The sequence below is a fragment of the Eschrichtius robustus genome, chromosome 7 (genome assembly GCF_028021215.1).
Source record: "Eschrichtius robustus isolate mEscRob2 chromosome 7, mEscRob2.pri, whole genome shotgun sequence".
NCBI lineage: Eukaryota > Metazoa > Chordata > Mammalia > Artiodactyla > Eschrichtiidae > Eschrichtius > Eschrichtius robustus.
In genome coordinates, this window is record NC_090830.1 from 138,603,549 (window position 1) to 138,620,208 (window position 16,660).

Genomic DNA, 16,660 nt, shown 5'->3' on the forward strand with positions numbered 1-16,660 from the left:
TCCTCGCGGGGGCCCGTCCGCGGCCTCAGCTCGCGCCTAGGGCCGGGGTTGGGGGTACAGTCACCGAGCCCGGCCGGGGCGGGGCTTGAAAGCAGAGCAGCAGCGGCGGGCCGGGGGCGGGGCCGGGGGCGGAGCCGCGCGGCCCGGCGCGCTCCCACTCGGACGCCCGGCGCCCCCACGCGCACGCCTGGGCTCTGCGCGTGCCCCCTGTCGAGGCCTAGCTCGTGCGTCCGCCGCCGGAGACCCCCCCCCCAGGACCGCCCCGCCCGAACCGGGCCGCGCCGGCCGAAGGAGACGGCGGCGCAGCCGGAGAAGCAGGATGTCCTTCCAGGGCAAGAAGAGCATCCCCCGGATCACGGTGAGCTCCGCTCCGCGCCTCCTGCCCACTGCCCGGGGCGGGACCTGGCCTCCGGGCCCCGGGGAGGACGCTCCCGGCCCTGCGCCGGGCCCCCTTCCCTCCGTGTCCAGCCCCCGCGCTTGCCCCTGTGCCGGCGCGCTCCTTCCCGCGCAGCCCGGGGTCCCCGCGAGCGCAGCGCCGGACCCCCTTACGGAGCCGGCGCATAGGCCCAGGCCCTCCTCTGCTCCCGGGGAGGGCTCGGGGCCGGGGGGAGGCCTGCTCCGCAAGCGCAGATGCGCCTGCCTCCTCCCCCCCCTCCCCGCCCCCGTGCGTCCGCGCCTCTCTGGGAGCTCCGATTCGGAGTGGGCCGTCGGCGCGGCCCTTTGTTGACACCGCCGGTCCGGCCTCCGGCCTCGGGGCACACAGATGCCATCCCCGCCCCGCGCCCCTCCACCCCGCGCCCACGCCGCCGCCGCACCACCGGGAGCTCTTTGTCCGAGACAAAGAAACTCAAACCGGCCCGGAGCCCTTGGCGACCCGAGCCCCTCCATGGAGCCGGGGTTCGGAGCCCCCGGGGGGCGGGCAGGGGGGAGAGAAGATAGCTCGCTAGTCACTGTGCGGGCATCAGGCAGCTCAGCTCCGGGGAGGAGACCCTCTAACAGCACACGCACTGGTGCGGGAGGTCCCACTGTCCACCCCGCGCTGCCAGGAAACAAAGCCGCCCCCTCCATGCGGCCAGGAGCCCAGAGGAGGGGAGGAGGGAGGGAGGGAGGGAAGGACGGAGGGAGGGAGGCGGGCGTCTGGGCGCCAGCTGGACGGTGCCTGGGAACCCGCGGATTCAGATCCAGCTGGAGGCGGTGGGGTGACCCATGGGGTGGCCAGTTGACTTCCTGAGATACTCAGGGAGGAAGAAGCCCGCCCCACCCCTCGCATACAGGAGAGGGTGAGACCTGATGCAGGAGCCAGCCAGGGCCGGGAGGGGGGCTGATCCCCTCTCTGGGCAGCTCAGACTCAAGGTGACTGGTTTAGGGTAACTTCTACCCTCATCCTGAGGAGCATGGCACCTCAGCCTGCTGCATTTCCCTCTTGGTTCCAAGCCCAGGAAGACTCCCAGAATCTGAGTCCAGAAATCTGAGCATTGGAGGCTGGGAGATTGAGCAGGGCACCCAGGCCACAGTCTCTTCCTGCCCAAAGCCTTCCTCTTCCTCTTCTTGGGCTTCTTAGAGAACGCGTTGGTCCACTGGGGCTGGAGTTGGGGCTGTTGGAGTGGGGGCGCTGCAGGGGGAGGCAGGAGGGTCTGAACACTGGCTCAGAAGCTGGGCAAGGTGGGTCCTTGTGATGTGACCTGTCAGGGCTGGGTCTAGGGCCCAGGGGACCGGGCAGTGAGCCTCTGCAGAACCCAGAAGGGAGAGGCCCAGGCAGCTGGGGCCGGGCCATGTGGTAGACCAGGAGTTGGCAGTGGGTCACACAGTAGGTATTTTCAGCTTCGAGGGCCACACTGTTTCTGGTGCAGCTACTCAGCCCTGCAAGAGAGCGATCCTGGGTGTGACTGCTCCAGTAAAAGCTGAGCTTGGACATTGAAACGTGAATCTCATGTAACTTTTATGAGTCTTGAAAGTCTTCTTATGATGTCTTTCACCCAGCATAAGGTGCAAACCACGCTCAGCTCAGGGCTGCACAGGGACAGGTCGAGGGCCGTGTTTGGCTTGTGGCACAGTTGGCCACCCTTTTGTAGACTGTGCGGTGGTGGTTTTACCTTTAGTCAATAGAAATCTGAGAATTCAGCCCGAACTGTTAGATGTTAATAAGAACAGAGAACGATGTGATAAGGCTCATAAGCGATGAATTATTTATCCTCTCAGCAGACTGTTCAGGGTTCTGCTGAGTGCGCCACACACGTCAGTTCTCTCTTGGCATCAGGCCGATGATGTGCGAAGAGCCAGAAGCCCCGGCCTGGAGCCCTGGCCTGGCCTCTGGGTGGGCACCCATGAGCCCTGGGCCAGGTCCCAGACCCCCTGTGAAACAGCTGTCACTCCGGCCTGGTCAAGTCCCAGAGAGTGGGAGGCTCCAGCAAGGTCACGGAGGGAAAGTGCTGCAGGGCTGGGTTCTCGCCCACTCCATTCTGCACTCAGCTGTTTGCTCCTCCTTTGTGTTTCTCTCCGTTTTTCTCCACTGAGGTCAGACCATCACCCCTGACATCATGCACAGCTCCATTACTGGCTCCCCCTTTGCCTCACTCCCTCCTTCCCGACCATCAGAAGTGGACTTATGGCGGCCCAGCTCTGTGCTGTGGGGTGCCCCGAAGAGCTGGCCGAACTTGCTGCCACTTTGTTCACCCCCTTGGGCTACCCCCAGGCAGCACCAGAACCTGCAGGCACCCCGATGTCTTCCTGGCCCTGCACCCCCATGGCCTCTCCGTCAGCAGCTCCTTCTCCCCAACTCCCAGTCTCTCTGGAGTCCATCTCTCATCCGCCCCAAAATGCTGGCCCGGGGCCCCGCATCTCACCCAGACCACATCAGACCCCACTCCAGCGATGGCCCTGTTTCCATCCTTGAACACCGCGGGCTGCTTTCTACAACAGGCTAATGTGATCTCTGTATGATCATTTAAACCCCAGCTTAAGGCCTCCCAGGTGGCGGCCCACTGACTCCCCAAGCCCAGCATGCCCCACCCCTACCCACCTCCCACTCCGCCCACCCCCCCATCCCGCCTCGTTTCCTCTCCTGCATCAACCAGACTCTTTCCTGCCTCAGGGCCTTTGCATGGGCTGCGCCCTGGCCTGAGCTTGAGTCACCTCCAGTTTTAGCTCCTCCAACAGGCCCTTCTCGGTCCCTGAGGCAGCCAGTCCTGTCTCCTATCACCCTGTCACGTCACCTGCATTGTGCTCTTGCGTCTGTCACCAGCTGTGACCGCCGTGTGTGTGATGTCTGTCTCCCTCCCCAGGGGTAGGGCCCCTGCCTGCCGGCACTGCCTCAGGGCACAGAGATTCTGGAAGGAGCCCGCCCCAGCTGTCAGCCGGAGCCGCCTCTGTGGGTGGACGAGGAGGGCAGACCTTCCAGGCCAGCAGGGGCGTGTGAGACGTGGTCCACCTCCCGCCTCGGCCTGGGCTTTACAAATTAGGCAGCGGGTGTGCAGATATACACGTGGTTCACTGCACTGCGGCTCGCACCGCCTCGGCTTTGCCGTGGTGAAGCGGGGAGCTAGCTGGTCGTACACCCTGTGCCTTTGGCGAGGCCAGACTGCCTGACCTGTGGCTGCAGGTCGTGTGCGGGGCCCGTAGGCAGCTGCCCCCAAGGGCCACCGTCTCGGGGCACCCTCTGCCCGCCCTCGGTGTGTGTGTGGGATAAACCATGCAGGCTTTGTGCTGGATTTCATGCACACAAATTGTGCCTGAATGTTTCCATCATAATTCCAGGGTAAAGCTTGTGCTCAGGATACTGTTGAGTCACTTAGTTTGGAGGAAACTTACCCATTTCTTTGTCTCTGATAGAGTGACCGCCTTCTGGTCAGAGGCGGGAGGATCGTGAACGATGACCAGTCCTTTTACGCTGACCTGTATGTGGAGGACGGTTTGATAAAGTGAGTTTCTACCTCAGATGTCTTCATGGTCACACGTCGATCACACACTATCCAGAAGTTTACTTTTGGGCGAGATCCGTGTGAATGGTTCTTTCTTTTCCAAAAGCTCGTTCCCTGGAAATAGCTTTTGCCCAACCCGAGCCCTCAGGGAAGCCTCAGAGAGCAGGCCAATGGCTTCCTCGTTTCTTTATTAACACAGCTACAGTATGGTGTGGGGCTCAAAGCAGGTGTTTGTAAATGCTTACCGACCACACCTATTAGCTTGTCTGCTTGTGCCTGTCAAGGAGCTCCAAGGACTTCCCTGGTGGTCCAGTGGTTAAGACTCCATGCTCCCAATGCAGGGGGTGCGGGTTCGATCCCTGGTCGGGAACTAAGTTCCCACATGCCACGCGGCAGGAACAAAACAAAACAAAAAAAGCAGCTCCAGCCTCTGGTCAGTAAGCAGCGAGTGGACACCTAAGTGACCAGCGCAGGGTTGGCTCCTCCGTGTTGACGGTCCTGAGCCCCAGAGTGTGGGCTGGTCCAGTTAAGTCTTGGCCGTATTGCCCTTTTCCTCAGGGACAAGAGCCCAAGGGCAAGAGTCCCATCTCTGCAGCATCGCCAAGGAGCCCGTTCACGTTTGCTCGGGCCTCTTCCCAACCAGCGAAATCTCTGTTGCTTTCAGACAAATCGGAGAAAACCTCATCGTCCCTGGGGGCATCAAAACGATTGACGCCCACGGCCTAATGGTCCTGCCCGGCGGAGTCGACGTCCACACAAGGCTGCAGATGCCCGTCCTGGGCATGACCCCGGCCGATGACTTCTGCCAGGGGACCAAGGCCGCCCTGGCAGGAGGGACCACCATGATACGTGAGTGTCTCCTGTGGGGAGCATCCGTCCCAGGCTGTGGTCCTCTGGCAGGTTTGCATGTCGCAGGAAGAGCTTTCCCTGACGGTGTTTTTCTCGGGCCTCTTTCCCTCTATTACATCTCATTCTAAGAAATCCTTGAGTGCCTGTCTTTAACCCTGCCCCTCCTCCTGAGCCGTGCTGCCTTGGCCAGCTCTGGAGCGCTCCTGGGATTTCCACAGGAGCACAGGGATGTGTGCCCAGTAATTTATCATTTCCTGGGAAGCTAGCAGCTGGCTAAGGACCAGGTTTGGAAAACCCAAGTGCAGGGGTCGTGTTGCCTGAAATGTCAGACACATTTGCCCCTGAACCTCACACCCTCTGAGGCTTGGTTTGCAGAAACTCCCTGCCCATGTCAAAAGAGCTAAAGACGGAGGCTGTGTTTTAGGAAAAGGATGATGAAAAATGCTATTACCCTATCAACAAGCCCCAGAGGTACCGTTTCTTTAGTGCCGACGCTGTGCCAGGCACGAGCACCATCCTGGTGAGCCTCAGCTCGTGCTCTCCTTGTACAACCCTCTCAGCTGGGCGGAGACACCCCAGTTAACAGCCTGTGAGGTGAATTCGCTTGCCCACCGCAACCACGCTCGTGGCCAGCGCAGGGGCCAGGAAGAGGCACCGGCGTGCAGCCCTCCTCCCGTGGCCTTGAGCGCCATCAGCTCCGCAGGCCCGAGCACAGACACGTCCACTAGGGGTTAGACCTGGCCTAACAGGCCCAGTCCAGCCCCGGCTGCACCACATCCTGGCTGTGACTTAAGGCAGCGCAACTCACTTTTAGGCGCCTCAGTTCCCCGATCTGTCAGGCAGGGGGAAGAGGGTGGAGGGTGGAGCAAGGGGGTGCACGTCGTTGCTTTGCTGTGTCTGGCACATGTGAGCGCTGCCACTGCTGCCACCGGGAAAGGCTGCTCTGGGGACCCTGGGCTACTTCACAAGTGACATTTAGATGTTGCAAAATCCTGGCCTGGTGTGGTTTACTGAACTACGACGTGGAAAGAAAAACCCAACAATGGTCCACCTTTTAGTCTGATTAAGGAGAGTTGTGATTTCAGGCCCTTGGTCCTGCTTGTCATTGGTGGCCCGGGCTGAGCAGGCGCCTTCGTGGTTATGTCACCTGCTCCTGCCGGTGCTGAGGCATCAGACCGGCTGAGAGGACAGAGATGCTGCAGGCCCCGGCTGGCCTAGGCAGAGCGGCCTGCAGCTCCAGGCTGAAGCTGTGAGCGGCCTGCGGGGTGGGGCCCTGGGTTCGCGACCTGAGCTGCCGGAAGCAGAGGGGCCCACGTGAGGGCGTGCTGGAGGAAGGCACGGCATCTGCCTGTAACCCCGGGGCAGGTGTGCCTTCCCCCTGGCCACCCCACTCCCAGCTCTCTCCCTGCACCTGGCAGAGGCTGTGAGTGGGGTTTGGACCTTGGACGTGGGCTTGCCGGCAGGGTGGGGTGACGGTGCAGTGCCCATGTGCGTTCCCAGTTTCCCCGGGGGGTGGGGTGGGTGCGCTGCTCGAGGTGTGTGCGGCCAGTGAGGCAGGAGGGAAGCCAGCCCCGTGCGCTGCTGTGGGCAGGCTTGCGGGTCCAGCACCAAGGACAGTGGCGCCACCCCTGCCCCTCCAGGGGCACCTCACTCAGGCCAGGCCTGTGCAGGGGGTGGAGGCCTCAACTGCCACCGGGCTCCCTGTGGTGTGTCCACTGGAGAGTGAGGCCCTCCCTCTGCTCAGAGAGAGGCTGGGGACAAGGGGCGGGAGATGCCTCTTTGGACAGAACCGGCGGGCAGGTTCCCAGCAGCCTCAGCCTGGCGTTGGGTACGAGGCCTCTTCTCTGCTTTTCTCAGACGTGCTTCCTGGTTTCCTGGGAACACGGAGCCGCTCTTCCTCGGAGGCCCAGGTGGTTCCAGTGGCGCGGGTGGGGGGCTCCGCTGACCGCGCTGTCCCCACAGTGGACCACGTGTTCCCCGACACGGGTGTGAGCCTGCTGGCGGCCTACGAGCAGTGGCGGGAGAGAGCGGACCGCGGCGCCTGCTGCGACTACTCCCTGCACGTGGACGTCCCCCGCTGGCACGAGAGCACCAGGGAGGAGCTGGAGGCCCTGGTGAAGGACAAGGGTGAGCGGGCGGCCCGGCCGGGCGGAAGGGCAGCCTCAGGGCCTGGGCTCCCCTGGCCGCGGGTGGACGCTGTGTGCACCTGACCCCGGGGCAGGCGGCCGCGAGCTGGGAGAGAGTTGGGCAAGGGCCATTCGAAGATCTGCTAGGCTGAGAGGTCACCTGTGTCCGAGTCTGGGGACGCATCCCGTAGCTGTTGTCCTCACAAGAGGACACAGCAGGGACCTCCCTGGAGGTCCAGTGGTTAAGACTTCACCTTCCAGTGCCGGGGGTGCGGGTTCGATCCCTAGATGGGAGCTAAGATCCCACATGCCTCGCGGTCAAAAAACCAAAACATAAAACAGGAGCAGTATTGTAAGAAAATTCAATAAAGACTTAAAAAAACAGAGGACACAGCAGCCACAGCTGTCACCTCGGTCCCCTTGTTCTCGGCCCTGGATGAAGGGTAAGCCCTATAAGCTTTCTTAGCATCTTAGGAGCCTTTAGAAGGAGAGGCCTTAAAACCTACTGCCAAAAGAAATAAAAATAAAATAAAACCTGCCGCCTCAGCTGAAACAGGACGGTTTACAGATAAGGCTTAATTTTTTTTTTAATCAAAAGTCCTGAAGCTGAAACCACATCAAAGTTTATAGAGGATTTGACAAGTTAGGTGGACGTCGTAACTGAGCTCCGGTGACTGGCTTCGAGGGTGGTCCTAGCACACAGCCGGGAGAGTAGCTGGCGGGGCTGGGACGAGGGGTGCTGGCTGCAGACCCCTGGCCGGGCCCTGGAGGCCACAGGGCCCTCCCCTCAGGAGACGCTGCCCCCCGCCCCACTGTACATCCGAGGGAGGCAGAGAGGTTCGTCGAGGCCGTTTCCCAAAGAGCGACGGTCCTCACACCAGTAGCCTTGGGCATTTAGGACCCCCAGCCTGGGGGTGGGCAGGGGGCTCTCAGCCTCTGCACCTCATTCCAGGCAGTGGCTCCGCCCCCCCGGTTGTTCCTTAACGGGGTCGGGAGGCCTGCGGCCTTGCAGCTCCGAGCAGAGGCAGAAACCGGGCACCTGCCGCCACCACCCTCCTGCCGGGGCGGCGCTGCCCAGGGGTCTGCTCCCAGCAGAGTGTCGGTCCTGGCCCGCTGGGTGGCGTACAGGGACGGGCCTGCATGCTGACCAGTAGCCTCCACCAGGCGCCCTGGGGCAGGTTGTCACCTGGGGGGGTCGGCTCGTGTGGCACTGGGTGACAGTTTCCCCCACGTGCCTTTGCTCCTCAAGTTCACACTTTCGACCCAGCGAGATGACAGGGAGGAGGGAGGGGCCGCGCCACTGGTTTGGATGGTGGGGGTCAGGTGAGTCCCCAGCTGATCCCGCGTCCACACAGCACAGGAGAGCTTGACCCTGGCCTGATGGGGCCCTGACACCGCGGGCAGCCGGTCCTGTTCCTTCTGCTTTTCCTGAGAGCCTGAGCGGGCTGAGGAGCCCTGAGCGGTGCCTGGCAGGCGCCACCGAGGCCCCGCAGGCTAGGTGGCCAACGTGAGGGCCACCCCGGCGCCCAGTGCGGGAGCGGCTCCGGTGCAGCCCGGGCAGAGCTCAGGCAGCGAGACTGCAGCTCACGGCTCCCTTCCGTCCGGGGGACACGGGGCTCCCGGGGTCCATGGGGGGTTAGGGGGCGGGGTGCGGGTTCTCACCTGGCTTTGCCACTGGGGAACAATCGGTTCCTGACCCCAGAGCTCGAGAAGCAGGAGGCGCCGGGGTGACTCTGTCCCCGTCCCAGCTCTGGAGAGTGTGGGGCCGGTCCCTGAGAGCCACCAGGCCGGCTGGTGGGGCCCCTGGAGCTCGGGGAGCAGTGGAGGCTCCTGGCATCCACCCCTCCTGCCTCCCCCCAGGTGTGAACTCCTTCCTGGTCTTCATGGCGTACAAGGACAGGTGCCAGTGCACGGACGGCCAGGTAAGGCCACGTGCCGAGCGGGGGGGCAAGCAGATGTCTCAGGCTGCTGTGGACGGGAGACACACAGCCCCACGCAGCCCATGTGCCTCTCCCCAGATGTACGAGATCTTCAGTGTCATCCGGGACCTGGGAGCCGTGGCCCAAGTGCACGCAGAGAACGGGGACATCGTGGACGAGGTGTGGGCGGGGCTGGCGGGGTGACCCCTGCCCACTTTTTGTGGGGGCATGTGGGGTTCCGGGCATCGGGTGCTGTATGTGCTTCCAGGGTTCGAGGCCAGGCCCAGGCGGGAGACGTCGTGGGTCATGCTTAGCATTCAGGACGGTGGGCTGCGAGTGCCGGGGAGGCTTGTTAGGGGGTCGGTGGGATTCTGCTTCTCCCCCATTCTCCACGCCGAAGCTCGTTTACACCAGAGGGTGCTGTGGCTCAGACCTGTAGGATGAGTGAGCTTGCCCAAGAAGAAGCCCCATCCCCGACCACGCAGAGCCGCCGTGCACACCCCGCATGCACACACCCCGACGCGCACTCCCTGACGTGCACGCCCCCGACGCGCACTCTCTGACGCGCACACGCCGACGCGCACACCCTCGACATGCGCCCACTGGGGAAACAGCACGGCAGGCAAGGCTGTGGGGTCTTATCCCCTCACTTAGGGGGGCTGCGACCTTGGGCGAGTCCTTCCCCTCTGCAAGCCCCGTTCCCTCATCTGTAGTTTGGGGAGCTGGAGTCGCTCCGCTTCGGGTCAGCCCGCTACTCCATTCTGAGCTCTCTGTGGTTGGTGATCCTCAGGGGCCTGGAAGTCTGGGCTCATCTCGGGGAACAGGGCTCACGTGAGAGGTCGGGGGCCGGGGCTCATCTTGCGAGCAGGGGTCACGTGAGAGGTCGGGGGACGGGGCTCATCTCGCGAGCAGGGGTCACGTGAGAGGTCGGGGGTCGGGGCTCATCTCGCGGAGCAGGGGCCGTCTCAGGGCCGGGGTGCTCTGGGCTGTGTCCAGGCTGGAACGTGGTGTGTGTCTAGGAGCAGAAGCGGCTGCTGGCACTCGGCATCACCGGCCCCGAGGGCCACGTGCTCAGCCACCCAGAGGAGGTAGGTGTGAGCCTGCCGGGCACGCCCCCCTGACTGGGCCTTCATGGGGGTTGGGGCTGGCCCCGTGGTCCCGCCAGGGCTGTGATCCCGCTGTCCTCGTCTGGAGGCGTGAATCAAGGCTCACGTCCCCTCCTACCACTGGTCACCCTGAGGCCTTTATGCGAGGCCAAGAAGGTGGCGTGGTCAGCCCTGGGGTCTGCATGGGTCGGCCCAGATTCTGGGCACCGAGCCCCAGGCTGGGGTCCTCACCCGCCCGGGGTGCTCCCTCTGGGCCCGGGATCCATGGGTGGTCCGGGGGCATCTCACGCCCATACCGGTCAGGAGGCCCCAGTGTTCTTGTGTGGCCCGACTGCCCGCATCCCCAGGTGGAGGCTGAGGCCGTGTACCGTGCTGTCACCGTTGCCAAGCAGGCCAACTGTCCCCTGTACGTCACCAAGGTGATGAGCAAGGCTGCGGCCGATGTGATTGCCCAAGCCAAGCGTAGAGGTGAGTGGCGGCCCCGGACCGGGTCTCTGTGGGGGTCGCTCACGTCCTCGGCCTCCTGGGGCTGGGCCAGCTGGACTGAGGCTCAGCGCGGGCAGACCCGACGGAGATGCAGCGGCCGCCCTGCCAGCCTCTTCATGGTGGGGTGGCCTCTAGTGCGGGGGCACCAGGGCTGTGGCCAGCGGGAGGTGTGGGCACCTGGTCCTTGTGTGGGGTGGGTGGCCTGCGTCTCCCCTCTTGTCCAAACAGCAGTGGAGCATCGGGGGGCCTTGAAGCAAAACTGAGGCCTAGTGGCCCTGTTTGCACAGAAGTGAGTGTCAGAGCTGTGCTCTTTGTGTGTCGGTATGTGCGTGTCAGTGTGTGTGATGTGTGTGGCATGTGTCTGTGTGTGTGTGGTGTGTGTGGTGTGAATGGTGCATGAGAGTAGATCGTCATGTCACGTAAGGGAGCCTGGCCCAGCTGACCCTGGGGGCCCACGTTACTGTCCGCTGGGCACGTCCTGCGTCCAGGAGCTGGGGTGCGGGTCCCGAGGGCTGGATGCCCTCTGGCCCTGGAAGCCCAGGTCCTGGAGGAGGCAGGGGGTCGGTGACGGAGCCAGGTCCTTGCACAGAGGCTGTGGCCAGGCGGGGTGGACAGTCAGCTGCCGGTGTGTCACTGCAGCCTGTGGTCCCAGCCGGGGTGTGAGGCAGCGGGGACAGAGAGGACCCACTTGGGGAGCCCCAGGTGGCCTGGGCCGGGCGCCCCTGGAGCAGGGGAAGAACTGCCCAGGCTTGGGAGATCAAGGGGCAGTTGCGCGTCAGCCCTGGGACCGCGGGGCCAGACCCACCCCACGATGAAGTCCAGGTCAGGGGGGCATTCCCAGGCCCTGCCCGGGTCTGGGGACATGGGGGCTGGCAGTGCCCCTCACGGCCTCCCCGCAGGGGTGGTCGTGGTCGGGGAGCCCATCACCGCCGGCCTGGGCACCGACGGCTCCCACTACTGGAGCAAGAACTGGGCCAAGGCCGCGGCCTTCGTCACGTCACCGCCCCTCAGCCCGGACCCCAGCACCGTGGACCACCTCGCCTCCCTGCTGGCCAGGTAGGGAGCTGCCTGTGTGCCCCTCGCCCCAGCCTGCCCTGTGCCCGCCGGCAGCTCCAGGCCTCTTGCGTCCGGAGAGTCTGCACCGGGCTCCTTGCCCTCCCACCTGCGCCCCGAGGCCCCAGCTCTGTCCTCTCCGACAACCTCTCCCCCACCCCCCCGTGGGCCGAGCAGCTGGGTAGAGGTGGAGCCAGCTGGGCCTTTGGCGGCTCAGGAAGGACAGGCCCCTCTGGGCTCTGACTCCGGCTTTCCCCAGCGGGGACCTCCAGGTGACCGGCAGTGCCCACTGCACCTTCACCACTGCCCAGAAGGCCGTCGGCAGGGACAACTTCACACTCATCCCTGAGGGCACCAACGGCGTCGAGGAGCGCATGTCCGTGGTCTGGGAGAAATGCGTGGTGGGTGCAGAAGGGGGGACGCAGGGTCCTCCTCTCAGAACGCTGCCTGTTTATCAGAAAGGGAAGCCTCTTGAGCAGTAAATTCACCAGAGCAGAGGTTGGGGCTCGTGGGCCCCCGGGTGTCGTCCCCCCAGCCTTGCCATCCAGGGCTCCCTAGACATTTGCTTCTGGTCCTAATGCACACGACCCAGGGAGAGCGGGGTCCCTGCCCTGGTGGAATTACGCTCCACAACGTCTCCCTAGGAGGCCTGAGATTTCCTCAGACATCCATCTCGCTTGGAGGGCCCTGCCCACGGCCTCTGCCCCCATGCCCCCAGCCCCGGTCCTGAGACCTTCCCTGAGCTGGGGCCCTGACCCCAGGCTCCTGGCCACCCCAGGGGGACGGTTGCGTCCTTTGGGGACACAGACATTATTGTGGAAACATCAGCATCCATTTGCCCACAAAGTGAGCATGGAGACCAGCTTGGTGCCCAGGAAGGACCAGACCTGCAGGCACGACTGAGGCACACGACCCGCAGCCTAGGGGACAGGGGCCACCTCCACACAAGAGCCCCGAGACCAGACCCCGCCTGCGGTCAGGAAGGGCGCCCCCCCCGACTCACCCCCACCTTCTTACTTCTCAGGCCTCAGGGAAGATGGACGAGAATGAGTTTGTTGCTGTGACCAGTACAAACGCAGCCAAAATCTTCAATTTTTACCCAAGGAAGGGGCGGGTGGCCGTAGGTGCTGACGCTGACCTGGTCATATGGAACCCCAAGGCCACGAAAATCATCTCTGCCCAGAGCCACAACCTGGTGAGAGAAGCCTGGTCCCACGTCGGGGTCAGGGTCGGGGGGCTGGGGAGCCCCGCAGCCTTCCTGGGGGGATGGGCAGGAGCAGGGGTGCAGGGCACAGCGGCCACTGCCTTCTGAATCCCGGCCCGGCCGAGTGGGCGCCCCCCGTTGGGGGTCCTGGGTCAGGACACTGAGCAGCCCCTGGCTGTTCTCCCCAGAACGTGGAGTACAACATTTTCGAAGGCGTCGAGTGCCGAGGAGCCCCCGTGGTGGTCATAAGTCAGGGCAGGGTCGTGCTGGAGGACGGGGCCCTGTTCGTCACCCCCGGGACTGGTCGCTTTATTCCACGGAAGACCTTCCCCGACTTCGTCTACAAGAGGATAAAGGCTCGCAACAGGGTAAGGCCTGAGCCAGGCAGGCGGGTGGGCATGAGCTCTCGGGCCTCCTCCGGGTCAGCCCTGCCCACGGCCACTGTCAGGAAAGCACAGCGGCCCCACTGCTCCGGGCGCTTCTTAGCGGTGCTTTGCCCGCGTTAGTTTCCAGGCAGCCCATGTCGCTGTAGAATGCGTGGGTGTGAAGCAAAAAAAATCCCTCGTAGCCACCCCCCAGGTACACTGCCACTAAGGCTAGCAGAGCCCGCCCAGGATTTCCCCGGGAACAGACGTGGATGTTAATAAATTAAGGAAGGAGAACACGTGGTTTACACGGCATCCATGAACTTAGAAGTTGTGAGCCCTCGTCTTCCCATGCGGGCTTGGCCAGCTGCCCGCCGAGTCTGGCGGATGCACCAGGTGTCCACCCAGGCCCCGCGCTGCACGCGCAGGTGGTTCACGCATGCGCACAGGCCCACACAACACACACACACACCTGCACACGTGGTTATTGTACCCTCTGGTTCACGCATGCGCACAGGCGCACACAACACACACACACACACACACACACACACACACACACACACACACACACACACACACACACACACACACACACACACACACACACACCTGCACACGTGGTTATTGTACCCTCTGGTTTGCTTTATCCCAGCCCTGTTTCCAGTTTTCTAGACTAAAGACGTTGTCTGAGCCCGTAGTGAGGAGGGATGGCTTTCGGGCTGGGCTAGGGGGCAGGTGCTGGTCTCCTTCCCAGGAAAGGAGAGTGGAGGCTGCCCTAACTCGCAGACACTGCTGTCTCAGGCTGCAGGGCCCGCACCACGGCTGCCGCCCACATCTGACCTGGGCACGCCACCCCCTCCTCCCGCAGGGTTCGAGCGGGGTCGAGAGGCAGGGCCCAGGGCGGAGGGCTGGGCATCGCACCCCTTGGGGTGAGGTCCGGGGCACCCCTGGGCACTGGCCACGGGGCAGCTCTGTGAGGTGGCAGGCCAGCCCCATGTACAGCCGCGGCACGGAGCAGGGAGAGGGGACGGCTCCCCATTGCACACCCGGGGTGATGGGGGCAGGGGCTGGATGCAGACCCGAATCTGCAGAACTCCACACCCCACAATCGCTCCTGCCCTGCGCCCCTGCCCCACTGTGACCCCTGCAGGGCAGGATCTGGTCAGAGGCCCCTGGGGCTGGGCTCAGCCTCACAGTCATGTGTAAACCACAAATCCTCAGGCAGGTGCCAGCTGCAAACAAGCACAGCTGAAGGGTTTGCCTCAACCCTCGGACTGTTGGTCCATCATGGTGGCTACAGGGAAGGGCCTCTGCCTCTGGGGGCCATTTTCAGGGAGGGCAGGACCCAGGGCCACCACCTCAGGGCTTCCTCGGGAACACAGCGGGGGCTGCGTGGGGGGCCACAGTACGGCGGGTACTGAGGAAGCGGCGACCATATTGGGACCAGTTTCTGATTCCAAAAGGAGACGCCTCCGCAGGCCACCCCTGTCCGAGCTGCTCCTCCAGCTCGGGGCACTGCTGCCCAGCCTCGGGGGAGGGAGGTATGTGTCCACACTCGCGGGGAGTCACCCCTGTTGGCGGGGAGCCCCCTGCCCTCGAGCCCGGGGCCCATGCAGCGCCCCCTCATGCCAGCCTCTCGGCCCACAGCTGGCAGAGATCCACGGCGTGCCCCGAGGCCTCTACGACGGGCTGGCCCACGAGGTGCTGGTGCCCACCAAGCCAGGGGGCGGTGTGCAGCCCCGCGTGTCCTGCCCGGGGAAGATCTCAGTCCCACCCGTTCGCAACCTGCACCAGTCGGGGTTCAGTCTGTCTGGTGAGTTGAGCCCAGCCTCTGGGGGACCCGAGGACCACGTGGGAGTCCAGCCTCCAGCCCCTCACTGCCCCATAACGCAGAGGCACGTATGTGAGGTGCCTAAGGATGGGGCCTGGGGGCTTCAAGGGCTCTGGGGGCCCTGTGTGCAGCCACTAGGCTCAGGCCTCTGGTCAGGGTCTCAGCTGTGCTCCCAGCGTGCTAGGCTTCTAAGAGAAGCCCTGAGCCCCAGGCTCTCCCTGCAGACCCTCCTTCTCTCTTCCTAGCCCTTGGACAGGGGCCAACCCAGCCCCTGACATCCTGTCTCAGCCTCCCTGCTGGGGAGGTGATGGTGGTCCCTGCCTGCCTCCTGGGGATGTAGGGCCAGGGGCAGGTCCCCTTTGGAATCCAGCATCGTCCTAAAGGCTAAAGACAGCCTTCTCCCATCACGGGGGTCGGTGCAGGGCAAGACCCACGGGAGGGGCGAGCAGGACTGGCCCAGCCTTTGCTCCTCTGGACCGGACTCCCAGAGGGTCAACCTTGACCTCCAGTCTCTGGCCGCACGCACACCTGGCCTCACTTGCCTGCTCATCTGAGGCCTCAGTGGTGGGAGTGCCTGACCGGTGGCCTGGCTGACCCGCCAAGACCGTCAGGGAGCGTGGGGGGCCTGCAGTGTGGGGCTGTGGCTCCGCATCTCGCGGGTGTGGCATGTTTGCGTCCCCTCCCCAGCGCCACTTCCACTCCTGGCTTCCCCACAGGCTCTCAGGCCGATGACCACGTCGCCAGGCGCACGGCTCAGAAGATCATGGCACCACCTGGCGGCCGCTCCAACATCACATCCCTGTCCTAGGAGCTGCTTGTGCCAGCGGCGGGCGTGCCTGTAGGCAGCCGCCACTCCCCTCTGTTCCCTTCCCTTCGTTGAACCTATTTTGAAAGGTGCTTGGCCTTACCTTCCCCTCCCCAGAAACTCTCCTCTCGGGGTCCCAGGTCCTGTTACGAGGAGCACCCGCGGGAGAGGCTGAATTTGGGGAGGTTTCACTGCCAGGGCAAGGAGGCCGGACATGGTGGCGGGGACAGTTCAGGTGGCCCTGAGCCCGGGTGCCAGGTGCCTCAGGAAGACAGGGGCCTCCTAGGATGCCCAGGGCAGCCGGGCCAGGACGAAAGGCTGGGGGTGTTTTGCCCTCGTCCCTATCAGGAACCACTGCCCTGCGGAGCCCCCAGCTCTGCCCCCTGCTCCCACGGGCAGAGGTGCAGCCCGCCCCTGTGGGCCTTAGCGCAGGGAGGAGCACCTCGGCCCTGCCCAGAGCTGCTGTGACTTCAGGGACCCACCGGGAACACAGTGTAGGGCAGCTCCCGGCAGGACTTGTGCAGATTCGTCTGTACACTTTTCCAAGGACCAAGCCTCCGCTTTCGTAGAGCCCATGTCCAGGGAATTTTAGGATCCTTTAGCTAAGATGCTTCCCGTTTACTACTAAGTGTGCATTGCAGTAGTTTATTAGAGCAGAAGTTTTGTGTGGTGAGGACACCTGTAGCCAGGAACCTGCCTGCCACCCACAGCCCAGCGGCACTGTGCCCCGGTCCACGTGAATCAAGTCGATTAAAGGCATCTGGGCTGGAAGCCGCCGGCGTGTGGAGAGCCCCGACTTCTCTACCCCTGCGCCGTCCCCTGGGGGTCCACGCTTGGGATGCTGGGGCATACCCGGCAGCCCCCTGGCCTGGCTTCGAGCTGCCGGCGAGGCTGGACCTCAAGACCACCTGCGGGGCCAGCCGTGCTTGGCCTCCGGGCATGGGCAGGGCTGGGGCCAAGCCATAGGGAGGCGCTCTTCCTCTCAGGGAAGGGGCC

At 63.9% G+C, this 16,660-nt stretch overlaps 1 protein-coding gene across 1 annotated transcript; it reads left to right on the top strand.

Moving 5' to 3' along the window:
• Positions 1–319: 319 nt before the first annotated feature.
• DPYSL4 (dihydropyrimidinase like 4) lies at positions 320–15,713 on the top strand. Its single transcript, XM_068549109.1, has 14 exons — positions 320–358; positions 3,829–3,917; positions 4,582–4,766; positions 6,729–6,893; positions 8,753–8,814; positions 8,911–8,991; positions 9,831–9,899; positions 10,265–10,385; positions 11,303–11,459; positions 11,716–11,857; positions 12,481–12,651; positions 12,849–13,028; positions 14,676–14,841; positions 15,576–15,713. The coding sequence occupies exons 1-14, from the start codon at positions 320–322 to the stop codon at positions 15,665–15,667; spliced, it is 1,719 nt and encodes a 572-aa protein (XP_068405210.1). The 3' UTR covers positions 15,668–15,713.
• The last annotated feature ends 947 nt before the right edge of the window (positions 15,714–16,660 follow it).